Genomic DNA, 26,025 nt, shown 5'->3' on the forward strand with positions numbered 1-26,025 from the left:
CAAAAAAATAGTTTTTATTCAATGAGTTTTATTTTTCTCATTTCATACGATTTAAGAAAGCATGCACAAATAAGGCTGTGCAACACCGTCTTATGAGTTGGCGATGTTGATATACATTCGCGCTGGGAGCTTGCATCCATTTGGCATTCAATTCGATGCAAACAGGCTCTCTCCATAGCAATAATGGTTTTTTTCTTAAGTTGCAACAGAATATAGCAAATTTCGTTGAAAGGTATATTAGTTTCTGCTATTAAATATGGTTCTGTAAATTAATATCCCCATAACCGTCAGCCATGAAGTGATTAAAAACCCAGCCATTTTATCATTAATGAAATTGTAAAACTATTGCAAGGGAAAATGATAAATCGAAAGAAATTCTCCCAATCGTTCAGAGAAATGATTAAATATTTATTACTCACGCATTTATTTCAGCGAAAGGCTTCTTTTTCTTCCCCTTTCAGAAAAATCAAACAACTATTATCAGCATCTAAACACATTTAAAATAATTTCATCTACACTTTTAACAAAAGGGATTTTTGGGGAGAAAACTATGTATCGATTTGAGAATCTGCGCAAATAAATTCTATCATTTAAAAGCGGCACTTTTGTAATTGAATATTGGAATCCGGCAACAGCATTTACTTTTCTTTGGTCTTCCCTTCTGCAAGATTTATTCTGTCTTTAGCTCGAACCATTCCTTGAGAGTTTCCCATGCATTGTGGTCACTGAAAGAGCGTCAATATTTAAGGAGGTCTTCCTAATCGATTGCCCTTGCCATTTATTTTGAAATCGAATTATTTACTTCGATTGCTTTTAGAAAAGGGAAGAATCTTCTCCCTTTCCCCGAATACGTGTTTATCATACAATTTTAATTTTACACAAGGAAGAATGTTTTTATTTTTGATGATTCACTCGTTGAATGAGATCTGAGGAGGATTTGGAAAAGGGGAATCAATTGCGTTTGTTAAGTGGATATCGATTCATCGATGTTTCTTTGATTGCGCAGTGATTTTCAGTCGTTTTTACCTTTGATCTTGCCTCACTTTTCTGCAGATGAAAGATCAAACTTAACACACGCATTTTGAGAAGTAGTTTTGATTGTTCTTTTGAGGTAAAATTTCACTTTGCTAATATTTACGTATAATGATCTGGTTTATATTTCACTTCATGGGCAAAATAAACTGTACGAAATAATTTTAAATAAATTGAAAAATATAGAATTAAAGTAGAAAAACAAAACATAAAACTAGAAGAAAAAAAAAACCTTAGAAACCTTTATTTAAAAAAAATGCGTAACACTTTTTTTTTTTTTTTTTTTTTTTTTTTTTTTTTTTTNTTTTTTTTTTTTTTTTTTTTTTTTTTTTTAGACACTGACAGTTTTGCCCGTAAAAAGTAGTATTTTAACCTGCAGTCTTCTTCTCACAGCAAAACCAGTTTTTTCATGTAATTAAATAGGGAAATAGAGCACTGGGGAGGAAAATTATCCAACTTTTGCAAATTTGCTAAACAGCCAGTGTGTTAATTTTCTGCCTTTTTAAGATATACAGGGCGTTCCAAAATTCTCTTTACAACTTCAAAAATTCATAACTTCGAAAATAAACTAGATATTTATATTCTGTCTTTTGCATGTATTACTGCAACTAATAAGGTTTTGTTTAGTACACTTAAACACGCGCACCATTGGTGGCCCTAAGCATTTCCTGTCTGTAATCAATTTCAAGCCAGGTGATGTAAAGATAATTTTGGAACACCCTGTATTTTCTTTTAAAATAAAAAGATAGGTACTTTATTTACATCGTACTAGAGTTGCACAATGAGCGACGGTCAGGGAAACATCCCTCAGGATGATTCGAAGACATGGCATCGCAATTTTGATCCTCTGCAGAGGGGATGGCTCCCCTGCTTTGGTAGCTCGACGACCTGAATGCCAAGTCGAACACTTTACGGTATAACAGTTTAACGAGGCCCAATATCACGCACCCTCGATCCCTACGCTGGGTGATCAAAGTGGTCACCCACCTGCTAACTGACCGATTCGATGTTCTACTTGGAACAGTGTCTCAGCGATCAGTCCACTGCGGGACATAAAAACAAAAGAATTATAGATATTACAATAGTGTACATTGTAATATCTATTAGATATTACACAATTGTACATTGAAGATAGTGATTAATTTTGTAGAATAATTGAATAATTTACATCGATATTATGAATTGATGCGCAAAGCAGCCACTTTCTTCCCTTTTTTAAATGAAGAAAGTACTTTCAATTTAAAATAATATATCTTAAGGAATGATGAAGGAATTAATTCTCAATAAGGAATTATATCATTACTTATTGTTCTTTCTTAATGCATTCTTTCAAAATAAGAAAAATGTCGAAATTCCGATCAAACTTTCATAGCAATACCCAGACCGTCTGTTTTGACACACTTTAATTGGACGAATAATATCATTTTTTTGCTTCCTTACGCGATGCATTTTTCTATTGTAGCGGACATGAACTGTTTACAGCAGAAAAAAAAGGCGGAATTTCGATCAAATTCAAGCATTGTCAGAACGTCTGGCTTGGCAGCCTACAGCCAAAAGAAGGTTATCATTGCTTTTTTTATTAGTGCAAGTTTTTAATGAAGCAGACATAGTCTATTTGAAACAGAAAGAACAAAAATCTCTATCCAGATAAATGATATCATTGCTCATTAATAATTGATCAGTGAGCAATAATATTCTTTAGTCAGGGTGCGTAGCCAAATATTTGAACGAAAAATAAGCATGTTTTAAGTAATTTTCAAGCACTCGAAAAATATTTTTAAGCACTATATAAACTAACAAAATGCAAAATAATTTTCGAAGACTTTACATGATAAAATGTCTAGTTTCTGACAAAGAACTCTTTTCTTGATTATATTAGCCGTTATAAAATAATCGAGAGATTTTTCGGTTCGATATCAGAGGGTGGAAAATGAAGCCTGAAATCGAAAATATCTTGCAAAATGCCGCAGAGTTGCACATGTGAAGGCAATAATCTCACCGAGCCCAGCTCAGTAGACGCACATACCGACTCGCAAGTATTTCATCAAACCTGTAAAATGATTGGCGCTTACATACGCTATGGACCGGCTGAAAGGAATTGTGAAAACGTTGAATAGAACAATGTGAAATGCGTAATAAGTGGTGAAAATGGACATGGTAACTAAAAAAAAAAATTTCATTTTTGAAAAGGGAAAATGAAGCACTTTTTAAAAACACCCAATGAAAAAAGCACCTTTAAGGGCTTTTAAATAACGAAAATAAAAAATAAGCACCTTTTAGCACTTCTTACAAATGCTACTCACCATGTTAGTGTATATTTTAATAGAGTGAGCTGAATCTACTCGCAAAAAAATGACCTCTGATCAAATTTTGATAGTATTACTAGATCCTTATAACAAGAACTTAAGCGAGAGCTAGAATCAGTGAGAGCAGTGTAAGAAAATTTAAATCAAAATCGTTAGTAACATTACACTTGTGTATTGTGATCGACGCATATGTTAGATGTTATTTTTTATACTTAAAGCCTTTCTGAAATATCTTTCAAAAGCGGCTTCTAGCAGCCAGGTTTGTGTTGGATTGTTCTGTAGTTCCTTCTACCTTTGGGATTTCTGTCAAATACTTCTTTCAGTTTTTGTTAACTGCAGCAAAAGTATTTATGACAAATATTGCTTTCTTTTTTTTATCAGGACTTCTTAAGTCTATGTCTATTTATCAGACTGACCTTTTATATCTCTGCTTAAAATATTTATATATGTAGTAGAGAATAAAGAAACCCATTGCCTGAGTCGTAGCTCTTGTGCTACAGGTCTTGGGTTCGATTCTTGGGAGCGGGATAGGTTGAATCAGCCTTTCATCCCTTCAGCGGGTCGATAAAATGAGTACCAATCATGACTAAACACTAGAGGTTCAACGTTCGGTTGATCACCCAACCGGAACATCTGCTCTTGCACGCCAGAGGCCAAGCTCAAGAAAACTGAGATGGGCACAGTAGGTCTCGGCCCTCTGTGGGCTGTTGAGCCACTGAGATTGGTTTCGTAGCTGATAATTTTTTTTTAACTCTGCAATAAAATATTGTTACATAGCTTTTATTTTCTATGAGAAATTTTTTCTCAGTAACTATGGAAATTTCGTAGTTGCTGGAGGATATGCGTTGCGCCTAATCATGCATCAGGCTATGTACATTCAACGATTAAAGTTCTTCGATTATCGAATTTATAAAGTTCTCTTGGAGATTTATTAAATAACGACAAATATTTTTTTTCAATGAATAGTGCTGGAGCCGCAATTTCTCACGGGATAGAGCATTCGCCTTCTAATGAGGTGCACCTGGTTTGAATCCCAGCGATGGCTGGTCGATTCGAATTCCGCATCCGGCTTGCACCTACCACAGTGCTGACGTGAACTATCCTCAGTGGTAGACGGATCATGGGTTAGAGTCCCCTTGTAGTCAAGCTAACCATGGGAGGTTCTCGTTTTCCTCCTCTCCATGTAACGCAAATGAGAGCTAGTTTCATTCCAAGTAGTCCTCCATGAAGACAAGTTTCTCTTCATACTTGATCCAGGAGTTCCCTTGTCTTCTGGATAGGGTTCAAAATCACAAAGCTACGTAGTTGAACATTAGTAGACGTTAAACCCAAAAATTGGGTCGGCTGGTTATAGAATATAAAATAAAATGAGTAAGGCTTGAGGTAACACCTACCTCATCTTACCTGGAGGCCGGGGGTTGCCAGTGCTCTCACAAGAAGAACAGCCATCGTGAGGAGGTAAGCAAGAGAAGCTGCGTTACGTTTTTCCCAAACTTCCTCCACAAGGGGGATGCTCCCCATCTGCCAATCATAGGATAGTGTTGTCGGACAAAGTAATAACCACAAATTGAAAGCAGGCAGATAGAAATATGTAAGGATCCTGCACACAAAAGAAAAATAAATTAAATTGGGTTAACGGCAAATTAAATTGCTTACGGCAAAAAATATAGAAAGGAGAAGTCTAGTACTTAGAATACGTAACTAACTCAGGAAATTGCTTAGCTCGGTATGCTATACCAGAAAAACAACTTACTTACTACAACTATTGACTTGACCGTGGGCAGCAAAACTCAGATTTAACAGAGCATGCATATATTATATATATATATAGATAGATAGATAAAACAATAATAATAATAATAACTATTCTTGATATACATATATAAGTACAGAGCCCGTTATCCGGAAATTAGAAAACCGGAAAACCAAAAAACCAGAACGAAATTCGATAAATTTTCCCGCCATATTAAAAAAAAAAAATTTTTTTTTCCCTCATAAGATTTTAGGATTTTTTTTTCTTTTTTGAAAGATGTTTACCATCATTTTGGAAATAATCATTAGTGTGTTACTTCATCGTTTTTTCTTCTTTTTAAGATTATTTCCAAACAATTTTTTTTTAGTTGGGTTTAACAATAAAAAAACGGCTTTTTGTAGCGATTCAGAAAACCGGAAAAATCAGTTATCCGGAATAGCGATGGTCGTGATCATTCCAGATAATCGGTTCCCTACTGTAATAACTATTCTGTTCTATATCGCAATTTGCCTATAAGGATTCTAAGACTTATTTTAAGGAGAGTAAAATATCAGCAATTTATTATTTTTTTTAATAACAAATAATCCATTTTTTTAATCCAGTTGTTTTATTTTCGGTTTAGAAACATAGATTAAACAAGTCAGTATAAGCGGAAATTTCAATTTTTAAACGATATCACTATTATGTTAGCGCCTAATCTCGAAAGTCATTAATTAGCACATTCATATCCTATCATTAGATTAACTGATGTGCACACTTAAAGTGCTGAACCATGCATATTTTACCTAGATACAGTGCGCATTAACGGCCTCCGTTTCAGTTCATAATATAGGAATAGTTCAAAAGTTGGTTCCCTTTGTTCTATCAGCTAATTTGCTGATTGTTTTATTGTATTGACTTGATTCTTTAGGTACCGAAAAATAAATAAATGACATTAGGTTTCTTAGTTGTAATAAAATTCTAATTTCTTATTTTATTTTTTGTAACATGGTTTTTAAAGTGAATGATTACATATAAGTTTTGATTTACTCACCTTGTTATCCAAGATTGTGCAAAAGCAGCAGGGTTGTCCTCTTCACTAAATATAGGTAAGGTTCCATTTATGCTAAGTCTGAAGTACACTAGAGAGATCATCTAAAATGAGAATTTCAATGTCACATATCGCATTTAAGAAATGAATATAATTAAAAAGTTCCAAGGATAGACCAGATAGATCTAATTAACATCCATCATAACATGTTTAATTAGTATCAGTTAATGGTGAAACAAATATGTTTATATATTTTTATTTTCCTTAAAATAAAAATCATAAATTTTAATTGGAGCATTTTTTTTTCGTGTTTTAAATTAAAAAAAAAAATTAAATACTGTTCTTCATCAATTTTTCAAATAATATCAAATAATATATTTTTTTTAGAAGAATGAATAATAATAATAACAACAAAAATTTTTAAATAACGAACTTATCTCAACTTTTTTTAATACTTTGCTTAAACAGCATTTGATATATATTCGATAAAAAGCTTGTCATTGTAACAGGGTTTTATAAATTGTCGCTTTCTAATATTCAAATGTTTGTCTTTCCTTTGGAGCATTATATTTTACTAGGAGGCTTCGCCCCCTGCTCGCTGGCGCTCGCCAACCCCCGGAACTGCTTTCGCAGTTCATTTCGGATTGCTTCACAATCCGATGCTCGCTTTGCTCGCTCATTGGATACGTTCTTAACGTCTAGCTTTTGTATACTTTTTTGAACACTGAAGTTCCGAAAACTTTTCACTGTAGAAAATTCTAAACCTGTGTATTTCAATATTAATTTGAAATTGAAAACAGTTCGCATATTTTTCTTAATCACACTATTCTAAATTTCAGTTGTTGAGAAAAGTAACTGNTCAATTCAGAGGGCGCTGCGCGCGCCACGCACGCGCGATGGCTCTGAAACTTTATTAATTTGCATAATATCCTATAATTGACATTTGCTGCGAATTTCATTTGATTCTGATGATTCCTTCATGGTGTTGCATTTTCTACAAACAGCAGTTTAGATGAGCTCATATTTTTTCCATATTGCACTAAATAAATCAAGAGAAAATAAATCACCGAAATCAAGATAATGTCAACTTTCACCGGTGAATGTCAACAATCACATAGTCGCTTTGGTGAATGTCCGAAATATTTGTTATATCCTATTTGATATTAATTTATTCGTTGATATTATTATATTTATTCGATATTTTAATATCTGTTGAGGATGGATTAGGAGAAACATCAGTGTTCGGAGTACCGGTTAAATGAATTTCTGGGCATTTGACCTTAAAAAAACATTGATGTAGGACATACCGGGCAAATGTATACCAGGCAGTGGCACTTAACTAGACCTAGTATATAATTCGATTATTTACCAAAGTCAACAACCACCAATTACTGTCATTCACAGTAACAGCTATAAAACAAGCTTGTAACAAGAATACACTTTTACAGCTAAGATTTATAAATTTGAAAAACACATTGCAACTAAACGTTATCAGCTATTAATAAAAATCATTAAATGATTCGATTATCAAAGTTTATTATTCGTTTAGATTCTTAAAGGGTATAGGAAAAAAATATTTTTGGCCTTTCTCATAAACTGAACTTTAATGTATAAATTATCAACATGCTTTTACTTATGAAATAAACAATAGGAAGAGAAATATTTTAATATTAATGATGACTTTACTTTTAAGGCTCAGATACAATTAATTTACAGTAGTCCATATCGGGCATGAAAAGAAATTTTCTAATTTTCACAGATTTAAACCTTTAGTCTAAATTCAAATTGCTTTCTTATTTTTATTAAAATAAAGTAAAAATTCTCTTATTAAAAACAGATTTTATAATTAACTCAAATTAACCAATAATAATTTAACTCAAACCTTTTTGTGAAAGCTTTTTTTTGTTTAAAATACAATATAAATAAAGAGATTTTTTTTAAATTAATAAATGAGTAATTAAATCAGTTTTATTTTGGTACATCGGTCAATGAAAGACATCTTTTTTACGGTTTGGTAGATCTTTGCCAAATAAAATTTGAATTAACAATTTAAATAAAATTTTTTCAGTCCAAATAACAGAACGTACAGAAGACCTCTACACCACAAATAAAAGGAAGGAAGGAAAAAGAGGAACTATACAAAACAGAACAAGAACATTATTAAATACAAGGAGTAAAATATGATTTTTTTTCTCATATTGAAGCATCCTCCTCGCATTTTTAGATATGACATACCACATTAATTCGAAAAAATTTACATGTTCTAATGTAATACTTTTAGCCACAGCGCAAAAGTTATCTATAGCTGTATAATAGTAACAAGCAACAGATTTTTTTTCCTATTTGATTTTGATATGACTGTTTCAAGATACTAGGAATTTAAGCACTTGGAAAGTTTAAATTGAGTTTTTCATTTTTTCCAGAAAATATAATGCATATGATACTCCTCATAAATGCCACAGGCATCTCATGGTTATGCCATTAGTCGCCCCTCCATACTGTTCCTATCTCTGTTACCAAGGTTTCAGCAAATTTTGTCTTTTTCCCCATACAAATATATTCCAACTTCTTACAAAAATGAAATATTTTATTTCATAACCGTCGTTGAACAGCCGACCCAATTTTTGGGTTTACGACTACTAATGCTCAACTCGGTAGCCTTGTAATTTTGAACCCAATCTAGAAAACAAGGAAACTCCTGGATGAAGTATTGGGAGAGATTTGCATTCGTAAGGACTTTTTGATGGAACTCATCCGCATTTGCGTTACATGGAAAGGAAGACTACGGAAACCTCCAATGGTTAGTCTGACAGCAAGGGGACTCTAACCCATGATCCGTCTACCTCTCAGGATATTTCAGGTCAGGACTGTTGTCGGTGCAAGCTGGATGAGGAATTCGTATCACCAGCCATTGCCGGGATCGAACCCGGTTCACCTCATTGGGAGGCGAACACTATCTCCTGAGACATCGCGGCTCGAAAATGAAATAACACCGGGAAAAAACAAGATTTGTCGCAATTATCAAACAGCTGTGGTCGCCATAGCAACGCATGCTATGACGACGCATGCGCACTGTTTATTATTACTCTTGAACACAGTTGGAAAATGTGATGACGTCCATCAAACCCAAAACAACACGCATTTTGCCAATGGGTAAAAATAAGTAATAAATTGAATGAATGGATAATGAAATGTGAAAAAAAAAATCAGAGTAAGAACTTACCCCGAAAATTAAAATAAATATTCTGCCGACGATACAGAAGACACTAGTATTATCTAACGGCAGCGATTTTCTTTCCTCGTCTTCCTCTTCTTCTACTTCATCACTTGAATTATCGCTGAAATAAAACATAAAAATTAACACTCAAAATAATACTTATCATTAATGTGTTAAAATTACGAATCGTTACTCGTAATAAACAGCTTTTAGGATAAAACATTGGCATTAAAATTGTTTCATTTTTACGTCTTTTTTCAGCAGAAGTAAATTATCTGCTATTTTTCCATGCTTTTTTTTACTACAAGACGCATATTTTATTAAAAGACTTTTTAAGAAGCTATCTTGTCTTCTGAGTCGAATGCAAAATCTCATGCTTTCGAACTTTAAGTACCATTCACATGATATATGATTTCATTATTCAACAAAATAAATTAAAATACTTTCAAATTTAGTATCTGTAATTGAATTTGAAAAATATACAGGGTGTTACGTAAGAACCGTTCTTTATATATATTTTTAAATGGCTTGTCAAATATGAAGAAAAAGTTAACACATTGGAAGTCGTAAAATGTTATTAATATAAGCTAAAAAAATATTGAAATCTAACTAACCCCTCAATTGAGGAATACAAAACACGTTTGATTGCCAGGGTAAGAAGAGAGGAATTGAAAGACGATTATTAGAAACGCCTTCAAGGTTTTAACGTTCTGTTAACCCACCTTTACTTTTTGTGATTTGTCACATTTAAAAAGCAATTTTTGTTATTCTTCATTAATCTACCACTACAAATGCATAAATATTTTTAAATTCATTCTTGACGAAGATTCTAAATGTTGGTTTACCCAGTGGACTTACGAAGATGTATTTCAATTTTTGTTAATAGTTAACGCATTGAATGATAATAGAATTCCGTCCCCTGCTCGCTGACGCTCCCGGACACCCCGAAAATTGAAATATTAATTGGTTTGCTTTGAAAATCAAGCTTGTTTTTCTCACAATTAAGTTAAACCCGTTTGAAATGTGTTCTAGGTTAAAATCTTAGGAATTTAAATCAATATTTAAAATTTTGAAAATCCTCCCTCTTTAAAAATAAAAATTTTTTGAAAATTTTATGAACTGAAAGGCTGGTTGTTGCAAAGTTTTGCGAACAATATTTTCAATTTTAATGTTACAATAGGCTAAAGTTTGTTACACGTTACATTAATTAAAACAATTATTTATTGTCAAGAATCTTTTCTATCTCTGTCACATTTTTCACACTAAAGATTATTTCGTTCATAATAGCTTCAATGATTTTAAAGATGCTAATTAACGCTAGATTGTCTAAGGAAGTCATTTGGCTGCTTTTTAATTTCAATTCGAAAAATAATGATGTATTTTTCAAATTGAAATAACAATTGAATTGAAATAACAATTAAAATACGTAACAATAACAATTGAAATAACAATGACACAATTTCTTAGAATTTTTTCCCTTTTTGTACAACATGTAATTTTTTTTATTGTTAATATTTACTAATAACTTGTTATATAACTGTAAATAATAATAAAAATATTAAAAATAAATTTAAAAAAAATTTCTTTACACATTATTCTTTCACAATCATTTTGACTGCTTTTGGGCAGTCTTTCTAGTGTTAAAACCACTAGAAAAATGTCAAAGTAATTTTGAAAAAGAAAATCATTATTTTATCAGTCTACTTTAAATAAGTCTAATAAACCAATTTTAAAAATTCGGTCATTTGATCTAAAGTGACCAAGTTATTCGATAGTTTCATTTTTAAAATGTTCTCCTAAGAAACATTTAAATTACTGTTTATGGCATAAAACTTTCTTTTTCTTTTTTTTTTGGTGACTAAATGTGGACAGGATGCTTTTTTTATTTTACTTCTTTTCACTTTTTTTTACTTTTTGCAAACGTTCCGTGCAGAAATACAAGTTTAGTGCGTGATGCTTTACATTAATGTTGTTTTTATGGATCGGTTTGTACACATGTTTCTGGTCAGGCATGGTCAAGCAATATTTAAAAAGAAATTGCGCATGTTTAAAGACGAGTGGTTTTTTCATAATTCAAAAAAGGACATGAAATATTTTGTTAAGAAACAAATGACTCAGAGAATAATGCATGTAACTAATCGAACATTTTTCGATATTTCGTAATCGACATGGCAAAATATCTATATATGTTTAATAGGTAGTGTTTTTTCTCTCAATATTTTTTGAAAGTTTCAACAAACCCAAACATGTTGAAACACGCCTTTTTTAAATAAAAAGAAAAATATTAATCAAATTGTCCTAGAAAACATTTGTAATAGTAAATATATCTTTACTATAAAATATACCATACCAATTTACTATGTAAATATTTTCTTTAATTATAAAATTTTTTATAGTTAAGAAAATATTGATAATATGTATAATAGTAAAATGAAAAGACAGTTAGTGCAATATTTTAATTCCAATATTTTAATTTGGCCATTCAAGTGGTAAGTGTGAGAAACGAATTTTTCTCAAAACATTACAATTACGCATTGTTGCAATTTAAACTGTATAGATCAGTGGTTACCAACTGGCTGCCCGTGGGCCACATCCGGCCCGCGAAGCCTTTTTTTGTGGCCCTCGAACTAAAATATATTAGTTGCCCTTTTTCTGCTGACAATTTTCGTAAAAAACTATACGGGTTCAAAATACTTTTCTTTCGTTAAAAAAAACAACTAATTTCTTCGTTTCTGTGAAATTTAACATACCAACGGTGTAAAAAAATTTATTTCTCATGTAAAAATCTACTTATTTTAATTTGTAATTTAATACTTTTGTTTTGTACAACTTGATTAAAAATTTGACAGTAATATTTAATGTTCCTTCAAACATAAAAGAGTCCTACATAAAATTCCTTTCCTTTTTAATTGTTTTAAAGGTAACATCAGTTATCAATTCATTATATTTAAAAATGAATGCCATGAGGATTTTATTCCATGTTTCTTAATAAATATTTATATTTTTTATTAATTCATGATACTTAAGGGCAGGTAAAATCAATCTGAATAAACGAGTAAGTATTTTTAAGGAGTTTAACAATAGCTTTCTTTTTTTATGTAGAATATATAATTAAAAAAAAGAAAAATTTTATTATAATAGAAAACGTATATTTGTAATTCCATAAATCTGAATAATGTAAAATGTAGTGAAAATGCATCAAGATTTAGGTTATGCACTAAGAGCAGATTCAACAGCAAAATTATTTGAATGTGGTGAAACATAACTGTGACAAAAGCTTGACCATATTCATGAATGGCATCTTCTTAGTGCCTAATTAATTAATCTTACAAATTAATCATTTTAATTAATTTAATCTTAAGAGTGCTAAAATGTAACGAACAAACAAACAAACGTTTCAGAATATGCGTATCAGAAACTTATCACTATTGCGGAAACAATGAAGCATTTCGAAAACGTTTAAAATGTTCAAGAAGAAATATTTATTGTTTATGGAAATATTATGACATTAACATTCATACTTTAAGATTTTCAACCATCTCATTTTAATACCTAAAAGCTGATTTCAATATTAACTTCAAAAGTCCAGAATTCTTAAAACCTTTTTAAAATGTTTTTAAATCCTAGTATTCCAAAGATGTATCAGTAACGTAATTCCGAGATCTTATTCCTGATTGCAAAAAAGAGGACATTAATATGTTTTTAGGAGTTCTGTTTTGAGAATAAAATACAGAAACTGATTTTTTACCTAAACGTCAATAACAAAAAGTATCTATAAATTACTAGATTTAGTCAAAAATAAAAATGAATATTTGGAATTATTTTAAGAATTAATATTATATAGATGGGTAGTTAAGTACTTTATTTACGTCACACTAGAGCTACACAATGGGCTATTGGCAACGGTCAGGGGAACATCCCCGAGGATTATCCGAAGTCGAGCACTTTACGGTAGAAGTTTACCACCCACCCTCGGTCCCTTTGCAGGCTGATCAAAGTAGTCACCCATCCGCTTACTGACTGCAGCCAGTGATGCTTGACTTCGGTATTCTACTGGGATTACTCCACTGCTGGACAATATTGCACAGAATTTTTTAATAATAAATATAAAATTATTTAAACGATTGTTATTATTTTTTAATTTGAACTCAAAAATTTGTGCTTTTAGAGGCCGGGCATCTTACTTTACCTAATAATACAAATTTAAATATTAAAATCAGACGTCCCGAATTCTTAAACCGTTTGTAAAAATGTTTTTAAAGATTATTATTGTAAAGAATCGTGGCAGTAACGTAATTCCACATTTTAAATGATAATTGCAAAAAAGTGCACATCTCGATGTTTTTAAAAGTTCTTCTTAAGATTATAATACAGGAACTGACTTTATGTTACAGACATTTAGCTTTCTATTAATTAGTACATTTCATTTAAAAAAAACACATATTATTACCCATCGGCAAAATGAGTGTTGTTTTGGGGTTGATGGCGTGCGGCACCTTATTTGGACGTCTTCACACTTTTCAACTGTGTTCAAGAGTAGTAGCAAACAGTGCGCATGCGTCGTCATTGCATGCATTGCTATGGCGACCGCTGCTGTTTGATAATTTTTTTTTTAGAATTCTTTTTCTTCTTTTTCTTTTCACTAGCAGGCATTTTTAATGTATTTACATAATAATAATTTAAAACATTTTTATATTCTTTTTATTAATTACTTATAATTACTGTCTTGATGGTGATTTCAATATAAATAAGAATACTGAAAAAGGAAAAGTATTTTGTGATATCTTGAAACGCGTACATAGGCAGGATTTGAAAACCAATCCGACGACAAACATCCATTGAGACAGTTTTTGCAACACAAGATTTCAAATGTTGTGGCGTTTATTGGAGTCAATCCAGAAAAGAAAAACATTTGACCAATGGTTAACCAGTGATCGTAACGTTTCACAATGTTTTACTTTTTAACTAACCTTTCGACGCAGAATTTTCTTTTATTATAATTTTGATTCCTTTTAAATTTTACGCAGATTTAACACTTTAAATGTTAACCCAAGTAAAAATTGCCTCTAAAAGGATATCAAAGTCACATTTGTGTCAGAACATATTTACAAAATAATATTAAAAAATCTGACTACTACAGAATAGAGATTCAAAACGCCCATTACCTTCAAAACATATTCCAATACACTGAACGCGGAGAATGAATTTAAGTTTACAAGAAGCCCCAACAACTCAAAAAAGCTTATTCAATGATACGTTCGAAAAGAGAAAACGTTCTATTTTTGCGCTATATTTAAAAAAAAAAAGAGAAACTTTCTTGTAGTCGAATGAAAAGGAATCACTTGACCTTCGAGCATTGGATTCGAAAAATGGAATCATTTTTCTTGATATAGAACGTCGTCACTACGTCTTCCCTTTCTCAAAAGACACTTCCAAATCGATTTTAACGTTCCAAAACTATTCCTTTTTTCTTTATTTTGCTATTTTTCGATTCTGGAGGGAAAGAAAAGGGTAAAAAGGGGTCAGAAAGAAAAGACATCGTCTGAAGAAATATGATTCTTTTCCTGGTTTTTGCTCCGTAAGGAATACCTTCAATGGATTTGCCCGGTTTTTTGTCCAGATTCCTTACATTTTTTTCTTTTTTTTTTCTTCCCGTTTTTCTCCCACTCCTTTTCGAATCCAGGAGCGTCCAAATGACTTGAAGGGAAAAAATGCTTCGCATTCGCGAAAACAATCCGCGGTTACCAAATACGAAGTTTTTTTTCTTTGTGTCGATTTCAGCAATTCCGATATTTTCTTATTCAGAAAATCTTATTGTTTTCGTATAGTTTCTATCTATTTTCTAAAATAGAACATTATTGCGCATGCAGAACGTGACGTTGATATTGAAATAGATAGATGTTTTTCTTTAAATTTTAGTAAGTAACATGTTATTTTAAATGTAACAGTCAAACTATGAATTTCAATCCGTTATTTCGGTGTTATTTTTAGCTCAATTTTCCGTATCAATTTTATATAATAATAACAATTTAACATCTACAGTGATTGGCCAAATTATTAGACGCACTATAAAATTCTATGCAAAATCTTAATTATCAGGTAATACAGCTTTATTGTTTTTATGTGACTGAAACCGGTTTGCACTTGTTTACGTTAGTGTATCAATTGCTTAAATTAGACGATATATTACATAAATATGGAATATTTATTATATCAAGCATTATATTAGTATATTATAATAATTAGGCCAAATTATTAGACGCACTGTAGTTTTTTAATAATGACATGTTTTGCACGAGTTTATAGGCACTACTTACATATTTAAACCTACATGTATTGGGTTTTAATTCAGGAGATTTTTTATGTACTTATATACTTCCTATCTATATATATATTTCTCTTACATGGCGACAAAAAAATCCTCATTACAACTTCCCGAATGGCAACGCTAGAAAATCGACCATTGATTGCCGCTAAAAATGTCACATGCCAAATCTAGTTCAGGTGGCTCAACATATAGNAGAGAGCATCAGCTGAGGCAATCTCATACTATTAAGCTAGGCAGAAGTGAGTAGTCTTTGTCGATAGATCTGCATTTTAGTATTTTGTCGAAAGCGATTTTTTTCCACGAATTTTATGTATTACGAATTCTTTTGACGATTTTTGATTTCTATCACGAATTTGTTTTATTATTGTTATTAGTCATTCATTTAAAAATGAGTCTCAGTCGTGCGGTTACGCTTTAAGATTTTATGCTATAGCACATTTCTAATAGGTTTAACGAATTACATGTCATTTATTTGAATTCAAATTTATTTTAATGACTTAGTATTTACTAAAAAGATGTCATTTTTTTTTAAAAAAAAGTTGTCATATGGATTTGAATATTTGTTTTGAATTCTTAGAATTTTGTGCATTTGTAATGTACCTGAGTTAGTAGAGAGCGAAGCGAGCTTGGTTTGCAAAGCAAACCATATAAGATCGCGTAGCAATTTTCGAATTACATGTCGAATAATAATTATGATTTTACATAGAATCTTATAATGAGTCTAATAATAAGGCCAGGGACTACAGATAAAAAAATTTACTCTATACGTGTTTGGTACTTTTTTTTACGCAAAAACTATGAAATTTAAAAGAATGGAATTCTGAACTTTTTTAGAAACTCTTTTGGAGGAATATTTCTGATATGAAAATGTTATTGATGCAGAGTTGAGGTTATGTAAAGTATTAAATTAGGTAAAGTTAACATTAGAGCTTAGGTTAAGTAAAAATTAGGTAAGGTTAAGTTGAGTTTAGGTAAAGTATGATCTTTTTTCGTTATGTGATTCTGCTCATTGAAAAATACTAGCTTTAGAATTTTCGCAGGTACGTATTCTTGTATCTGAAGGTGTGCACCACGTTTCTTACCATGAAAAATTCTAATTCGGTTTAAAATTATTAAATTTTAGAGCTTTGATTTTTTGACAGTTTTTTTTATAGCTTTTTTGATATAAAAAAATCATAGTCTAATTATAATTATTTTGCAGTTATGCACTATTATGTCTGAAAATAAGCAGAAATCGCTCGTATTAAAATTCGAAATTTATTTTGGAATTAAACTTTACTTTAGTATTGTTTTTTTTTTAGTTCTTGGAGGTTTGTTTTTCCTACTGATAAAATTTCTAGCTTTTTTTTTAAATCCTTTTTACTAAACATGTGATGACGTCACCAGATGTGTAGCAAACTCTTTGTAACCAAGCACTGAGCTAGTTTTCTTTTTCTTTTTTTGCTATAAAATATAATGTAAGAAATAATATTGGGAATAATAAAAAAAAGTAAAAAATAAAAGTGCTTAAAATAGACAAGAATACTCAAAATCTTTATAGGTGTTTCAGTTATAGATGAATGAGAACTTTTTACCATGCAATGCATAAAATAAGCAATGAAATTTTTAATTTTTACAAAAATCTTAAAAATAAATAAATAATAACCATTTGATGTTGTAGTTGTAGTTCATTTACGTCGCACTAGAGCTGCACAATAGGCTATTGGCGACGCTCAGGGAAACATCCCCGTGGATGATCCGAAGACATGCCATCACAATTTTGATCCTCTGCTGAGGGGATGACACCCCCGCTTCGGTAGCCCGACAACCTGTACGCGAAGTCGAGCATTTTACGGTAAAACAGTTTAACGAGGACCCATACCGCACCCTCGGTCCCTTCGCAGACTAATCCAAGTGGTTACCCACCCGCATACTGATGCTTGACTTCTGTGATCTGCTGGGAACGTTCAGTCCACTGCTGGACTAATAACTGTTTGAATGAAATCCACTCTATAGAGCCGCGTTGGCTCTGCGGTTAAAGGCAATGATAATCATTGCGAAGGACAAGGGTTCGATCCTCAATGGCGGCTTGAAGAACATTCAAATTTAGATAAATGGGTACTTATCTCAGAAGTAAAGGCGGCCTGCGCGCAATGTCAACCACATTACCACGGTAATGCCGTTGGTTTCGAAATTGTGGAGCTTTAGCTTCTATGACCCTTTTGGCTCACAGTGAGCTGTTGTGGGAGAACTATACTTTCAGACAGATCAGAAGAATTGTTTAAATAAAGATTAGATTTTCATAAAGATCAGTTTTCCTGTTAATCTTAGAAAACTGCATAAAGTTTAATACTGTTTTCAAGATTTATATAATCTGTACTACATATTTATCGATTTAAAAAGTTATTCTCTATTCAAGCTGAAAAAATATTTTCTTTAAATAGTAAACGCCTTTTTTTGCGGGAGATTTTGTAATTTATTGTAATATGTTAACGAGGGCTATAGCTAAGATAAATAAGATATTTTCTAAGTGTGCGAAACTTTTCTTCTACTTTCTATTTTTTTAGACTAATTCTACTTTCTATCTTTTATAGACTACTTTCCATCATTTCTTAAAACGTATGAAGCCAGGGATTTATTCCAACACTCCCGGCCTCGTGTGTTTTAAGTTAACATGTTAACTTAAAAAGCATTAACGTAATTAAACATTAACTTAAACGCAAGCGTTTGTAATTTATTATAACATGTTAACGAGGGGCCGGGATAGCCTGGTTGGTAGGATATCGGGTCCATGTCCAAGAGGTTATTGGTTCGATCCCCGCCGGCCGAAGAATGGTTACTAAATAAATGGTGACTGATTCACGTTAAATCTGCCGAGTCACAAAATCCTCCACGTTCCCATAACAAATCATACCTTTGGGGGTACTGATCCAAGAGTTTCCTTGTCTTCTAGATTGGCTTAACACTACAAGGCTACCGAATTGAACATTAGTAGTCGTAAACCCAAAATTGGGTTGGCTGTTCAACGACGGTTATAATATAAAATAACATGTTAACGAGAGTCGCGATGGCTCTGGGGATAGAGCGTTCGCCTTCCAATAAGGTGAACCGGGTTCAAATCCCGGCGATAACTGGTTGATACGAATTCCACATCCGGATTGCACCGATCACAGTGCTGATGTGAAATATCCTCAGTGGTAGACGGAACATGTATTAGAGTCCCCTTACCGTCAGGCTAACCATAGGAGGTCCCTCCATGTAACGGAAATGCGGGTTAGTTCCTTCAAAAAATCCTTCACGATGGTAAATTTCCCCTAGTACTTGATCCAGGAGTTCCCTTGTCTTCTGGATTGGGTTTGAAATTACCAGGCTCAGTAGTTGAACATTAGTAGTCGTAAACCCAAAAATCGGGTCGGCTGTTCAACGACGGTTATAAAATATAAAATAACATGTTAACGAGGGCTATAAGTGCGATAAATAAAATATTTTCTAAGTATAGAACATACTTTTCTTAAAAATGACAAACTTGCTTTCTTAAAAAAAAGTTTTTAACATTGAAACCCTAAAGGGTAAGATATAATACTCAAATATTACTTTACCATTACCATTTCTTAAAACGCACGAGGGCAGGGAAAGACGAAAAAGAAATTCGTGCCGAAACCAATCTCAACAATTGATTCCATTCTAAAACCGGACGACCAACATTCTTTCCAAAAATCGGAATTTCCATTTACTTTCCCCCATTATTCACTCTGGAAACAAAGAGTATTCGATAATCCAATACCTCCTGCCCCACACCTTCGCATTACCACCGCCACCGAAAGAACGTTTTCCTTCCAACTGAGTGAACATACGTCTTTTTCATCACCCACCTCCACCCCATTTCTAAGTCTATTAACAGATGGTGACCAAATAAATGAATAAACAAATACCATTCTAATAGCTGAGATCGTCGTGTGTTCGTGCTTTCATGTTGTGAATTAAAGGGAGTCACGAAACGGAGACCCATAGATAATTGGGGGGTAGGGGAATACCGATGTATAAAATCGCTTGTTTGTTCTGTAGTTAAGAATGTTTTTGGTATGTTTAATTACTCATCTCTAATAATTACTTTCGCTTTGCATGAAAGGTATTTACATAACTAAAAATAGCGTTGTAAGCAAACTGTTAAAAAATGGTGCATTGTGAATATTAAAAGAATTTGGTTGTTCGTTACGTTAACAGATAAATGCTGTGTGTTGTAGCTATTTAATCCTGAATAATTCATTTATGGTAATGACTATTTGCTTTGCTTCAAATAAATACGATAAAGAGATATATTGAGGATATTCTGAGCTAAGCTTATCTTATGAGAATTATTTCGAACAAGTTATTTTTATTAAAAAAATGACTGATGAGCTGAAAGTTGTAAATGGTTTAGTTCCTTTTAAACCATTTTCATAAAAATTCAGTATGTTAAATTTTATGAAGATTAAGTCACGAATATTGAGTTACTTTATGCGTAGTTTCACAAGCATTAACCTTATAGATGTAAAAAATAATAGAAAATTTAAAATACTTTCGATATTTAGTTATACAGTTTCGATTTTTTTGTTCGTCTCATATCTACTTTCTCCTAACAGGGAATTTTTTTTTACATAGTTTACACATTTTACATAATTTTTTTACATAAATTAAAACTTTACCTAGAAAAAAAACATAATTAATTTTTGCTCTAGGTAATGCATTTAATGCCTTATTACTGAACGAAAGTTAGAACAGAAAATAGATCATGATTAAGACAAAATAATGTAGTCAATAAAAGCTTTTTTTTCCATCTGAAATGCCTCAAAATGAATTTATACTCCCAATCGATACATTACATATTATAACCACCGTCGAACAGCCGATCCTATTTTGAGTTAACGACTACTAATGTTCAACTCCATAGCCTTGTCATTTTGAACCCAATCCAGAAGACAAGGGTACTCTTAGATCAAGTATTGGGAGAAATTTATTTAGTGGAGGACTTTTTTGATGTAACTAACTAGTATTTGCGTTACATGGAGAGGAAAACTTCCCACGTTAAGCCTGGCGGCAATTGACCTCTAATCCAGGAGACGTCTACCACTGAGGATATTTTACGTCAGCACTGTGGTCGGTGCGAACCTGATGCGGAATCAGAAATCGCTGGGATTCGAACTCGGGTCATCTCATCGGGTGGTGAGAGCTCTAGCCCCTGAACTACCACGGCTTTGGTATGGGTATTTAAAAACTAAACTACAAATAATTACAAATTAAACTTAACCACTTAAATTTTAAAATTTACTAAAAACTACAACTTTAAAAATTAAGCTTAACTAAAAATTAAAAAAAAAAAGCATAAAAGGAGAGAAAAATGACAAAAGAATATTTTTAATATTTTCTTAAAGACATATTCAATTCTATTTGGCACCTGTTCTATTGACGCCAAATTGCTGTTTATTACTGAAAAATAATTGTCGATGTCGCGGCAATTATTATTTATTAGTACTATTGTTTTAGTTTCATGTCGACGCGGTCCAGAAACGTCTAGATCAAGAGTTTCCAACTTACATGTGGCCGGGGGCCGCAATTAAAAACATCAATCAAATGGCGTGCCGCAACTGTATCAAAATTTTATATAGGACTCTTTCATGTTTGAAGGAACGTTAAATATTACTGTCAGATTTTTATCAAAGTTTTTTAAATATCAAAAAGCAAAATAACAAGCATTAGAAATAATGCTTGTAACGTATCATTTTGAATCTTCTCTTAATCAGAAACTTAGTGACAAGATTTTTTTTCTCTTAAATTTAATTATGTGATAAATTAACAGTTTTTTTCGACTTATAAGGAATTATAGCAACAACAACAAAAAATTCCGGAGCATCTGAAATTAATTTTTTCTTCTTCTCTGCTCATGCGATATTAAATTCGAGGAATTTAAATAAAAAATGATATTCTTTCCCTCTTTCATGCGCTTTAAAATTTACAAATGTTAATAATTTCGTCCAAAATGTGTAGTTTCAAAAAGTTAATTGGGAGAATTTCTCCGAGAAAATTTCTGATATGCACACCCTGAATTATACCTATATACACCCTGAATTGTTCTTGTATACACAAAATACAAGAAAACGAAATAAAAAAGAGCAACATACACGATTATTTTTTGTATTTGAATAAATATTTTCTTGGATTCAAAACCTGAGAGATAAATTTTTTTGCATCGTTGGTTTGTTAAGTTTCACAGAAACGAAGAAATTAGGTTTTTTTAAACGAAAGAAAAGTATTTTAAACCGATATAGATTTTTTACGAAAATTGTCCGCAAAAAACGACAACTAATATATTTTAGTTCGCCGGCCGGGTGCGGCCGGCGGGCAGCCAGTTGGTAACCACTGGTCTAGATCATGTCCATGACACCATGTCTCAGTCACAGTGCCACTAGCCCATCATCCGCCCTATTCCATAGCAGATCCGCCAATACAACTTATACGGTCAGGACTAAGTGCTAGATGAGCCTAGTTTGTCTATAGAAAAAACTACCTTCGCCATGAAGCCCAAGGCTGTCTGCTGCTACGCATTTCAAAGAGGGGAGCTTCTTTTTCCCCTGATCTCCTTTCTCTCGCCGAGTCAAAACCCTGTCTTAACGGCTAACACTCCAGATGATTGGCTTGGGGAGTTTTTTAAATAGATAAACTTCAGGTCTTTCCCTTATTGACATATTTCAAACATAGCCACTTCGTAATCTGCTCAATGCTGTTTCTGAAAATCTTGTGCCTTAGAATGAATCTTCGAGTCAAACGAGAACAATTTCCAGTGTACAAATAATGTGGGTTATTCACGCAGCATTTGCTTTAGTCCTGTGGATAGAAAACATTTCGGATGTCAAGAGTCTACGAGAGTTGATAGAAGGAAAATTCTCATAAAATCAGTACTACGCGTAACAGGGCCGAGATAGCCTGGTCGGTAGGGCGCTGGGCCCATGTCCGAGTTCGTGGGTTCGAACCCCACCGGCGAAGTAAAGTGACAGATGCATGTTAAATCTGTCGAGTCGCAAAAGTCCTCCATGTTCCCATAGCAAATCAAAACCTCTGGGGGTACTGGATTGGAGATCGATCGTTCTCTGATGCAGATCAAAATTACGATTCTGTGGATGAATAAATGACGTATGACGTATGGTGTGGCAGAAGTTGAATTCTTGGCCATAGGTGGCGCCGCTGGAAAACAAGAACAATCGCACACCCACTGCCTAAAAACAAGCATACGTCAACATCAACAAGTACGCGGAACAAGCCGACGTGTACAAATAAATATGTGTGTTAATATATTTATTTGTTTAATAAATATATACAAATAAATATATAAAAATATCAAATATCAATGTATCAATGTTCAATGTATCAATGTTCAAAATATCAATGTTCGTAAAACCGATATTTATGTTACATTCCAGTTAAAATTATTTTTAGTTCTTCTACGAACTTAACATTTTAATAGTTCATGAAAAAAATAAACCTTGTTTATAAGAAAAAAATTTCTAATACCAAGAGTCTACGAGAGATGATAGAAAGAAGATCGTTTCCTTTTTTCGCAAGTCCACCTCCTCATAAAATCAGTACTACGCTTAACAAGTCGACGTGTACAGTTACATATACATGTTTGTAAAACCTATATATATGTTAGATTCCAGTTAAAAATATTTCAAGTTCTTTTATGGACTTAAAATTTTAGTAGTTCATGAAAACAATTAACAAAGTGTCATTATTGTCTGCATGTTAGAAGGCTCAAAATGCCACTTAANTTTCGTGAATTAAATAGATGGTGCCACTGGAAAACAAGAACAATCGCACACCCTCTGCCTAAAAACAAGCATACGTCAACATCAACAACTACGCGGAACAAGCCGACGTGTACAAATAAATATGTGTGTTAATATATTTATTTGTATAATAAATATATACAAATAAATATATAAAAATATCAAATATCAATGTATCAATGTTCAATGTATCAATGTTCAAAATATCAATGTTCGTAAAACCGATATTTATGTTACATTCCAGTTAAAATTATTTTTAGTTCTTTTACAAACTTAACATTTTAATAATTCATGAAAAAATAAACCTTGTTTATAAGAAAAAAATTTCTAATGCCAAGAGTCTACGAAAGGTGATAGAAGGAAGATCATTTCCTTTGTTGGCAAGTCCACCTCCTCATTAAATCAGTACTACACGTATTAAGTCGACGTGTATACAGTTACATATACATGTTTGTAAAACCTATATACATGTTAGATTCCAGTAAAAAATATTTTAAGTTCCTTTACGGACTTAAAATTTTAGTAGTTCATGAAAACAATTAAAAAAGTGTCATTATTGCCTGCATGTTAGAAGGCTCAAAATGCCACTTAACATTTTGTTCTTACAAAGGATACGTTTAATTCTATAATACAGTAGGGAACCGATTATCCGGAATGGTCGGGACCATCGCTATTCCGGATAACTGATTTTTCCGGTTTTCTGAATCGCTACAGAAAAAGTTTTTTTAATTGTTAAACCCAACTAAAAAAAAAAAAATCGAAAATAATCTTAAAAATAAGAAAAAACGATGAAGTAATACACTAATGATTATTTCCAAAATGATAGTAAGGTAAACATTTTTTAAAAAAAGAAAGAAAAATCGTAAAATCTTGCGAGGGAAAAATTATTTTTTTTAAAAATGGCGAGAAAATTTATCGAATTTTTGTTCCGGTTTCTTGGTTTTTCGGTTTTCTGATTTCCGGATAACGGGTTCTGTACTGTAATTATCGAATATCGGTGATACATAAGAAGTTTAAAAACAGAAACGTTGTAAAATGTGAGTAGAAAAATATCTTGAACGCTTTGCAAAGACACAATCCAGGTTAAATTCTATTTGGCGGCCATATTATTGGCGCCAAATTGCTGTTTTATTATAATAAATACCTTTCTGTCTCACGGGCATTAATATTAATCAAGACTACCCGTGACAAAAGCCGACGTGTACAATAAAGCATTCAGTTTGTGATAACAGTAAGACCTATATTTATGTTATAGTCCAGCCTAATAAAGGATCAAAGTCCTTTACGGATAACATCAAATTATTGTTTTCTTTGGAGGGGGTCCTCAGTCCTTAATCAATATAATTGGAACCTCATGGTGTAAGGAGGGCCCTTCCTTTTCCACTTACCGATCCCTGATAGAAATTTATGTGGAAAGTGTTCTCTCTCCCTTCGAAATAAGCCACTTAAGTGGCGGCTGTGAAAGTTTCCCTGATTATGTGGGAGTTATTTTACGAGTTCACAGAAAAGGGATGTGTGGGAGGGGGGTGAGTCGCCGAGGGATTTTAGAATGAAAATCTTAATTTTAATGCATCCGCCGAATGGAAGGTAATGAAACGTCTTTTGCGGAAAAGACTTTTGAGAGGTGTCCAGGAAGAATGTTAATGAGCCTCTCTCTATGCAAATGAGTCGCTCATAGACTAATGAATGGCTTTGACGGAGTGTCCATCTTTTATACCATTGCTTGGAAATGTTTCTTGATGGCGTTTTATTGGTATTTGTAGGGGCATACTTCACATTGAATGTTTTCCCGCCTTTGATTGTGGATATGCCATTAAGGCTCGTTTTCGACAAAAAAATAGAAATAATAATGATCAAGGTAACAGTTTGAATTCCTTAAATTCTAAATAAACTACATTCACAGGGTCGTGTTAGAGTGTATCTAATTTCAGCACAACGTGCACTAACGTCCAGTGCAGTATTCAGCTGATCACCAATTGCAGACGTTATAACGAAGACATCTATCTCAGTGAAGATTGCATCCGGAAATAATGGATGTAACGATGAATGACCAAAATTGATGGCTGTTGACTTCTATAATATTTTCTCAATGTAAGATATTTTATATAAAGTATTTTCTCAATGTAAGTATGTGCATATTCTCAATGATGCAAATATTGCACGTAAATGACATACAATAAATCCATTCTCCTTCACATTGTGCGTAATAACAATGTAAAGAAATTTCGAAATAAACAAAACACATAAATCGTAACATATGTCCTTTAATCCGTAGTTTGTTCTAAATGTATACGTTACTCTGAATGACCGAAATTGGGATTCGTTGAAATCGGCAGGTGAATGTTGACTATCGCACAGTCTCTTTGGTAAATGTCCGAAATATATGCTAGGTCTAGGTGAGTGCCGCTGTCCGGTATACCATACACTGTTGTTTTCTTTAAGGTCAAGTGCCACTGCCTAGTATATTTAACCGGTACTCCAAACACTGATGTTTCTCCTAATCTATCCTCAGCAGATATTAAAATATCGAATAAATATAATAATATCAACGATATATATA

General features: G+C 32.5%; 1 protein-coding gene across 1 annotated transcript in view; it reads right to left on the minus strand.

Moving 5' to 3' along the window:
* LOC107445955 (protein O-mannosyl-transferase TMTC1) overlaps window positions 1–26,025 on the minus strand; it is a 364,666-nt gene that overhangs the window by 76,238 nt on the left and 262,403 nt on the right. Inside the window, exons 5-7 of the mRNA XM_071187075.1 lie at window positions 9,345–9,459; window positions 6,125–6,225; window positions 4,743–4,938 (exon numbers count right to left, since the gene is read on the minus strand). Coding sequence (XP_071043176.1) covers window positions 4,743–4,938; window positions 6,125–6,225; window positions 9,345–9,459 — 412 coding nt within the window. The remainder of the gene's footprint in view (window positions 1–4,742; window positions 4,939–6,124; window positions 6,226–9,344; window positions 9,460–26,025) is intronic.

Source organism: Parasteatoda tepidariorum, chromosome 10 (assembly GCF_043381705.1).
Source record: "Parasteatoda tepidariorum isolate YZ-2023 chromosome 10, CAS_Ptep_4.0, whole genome shotgun sequence".
NCBI lineage: Eukaryota > Metazoa > Arthropoda > Arachnida > Araneae > Theridiidae > Parasteatoda > Parasteatoda tepidariorum.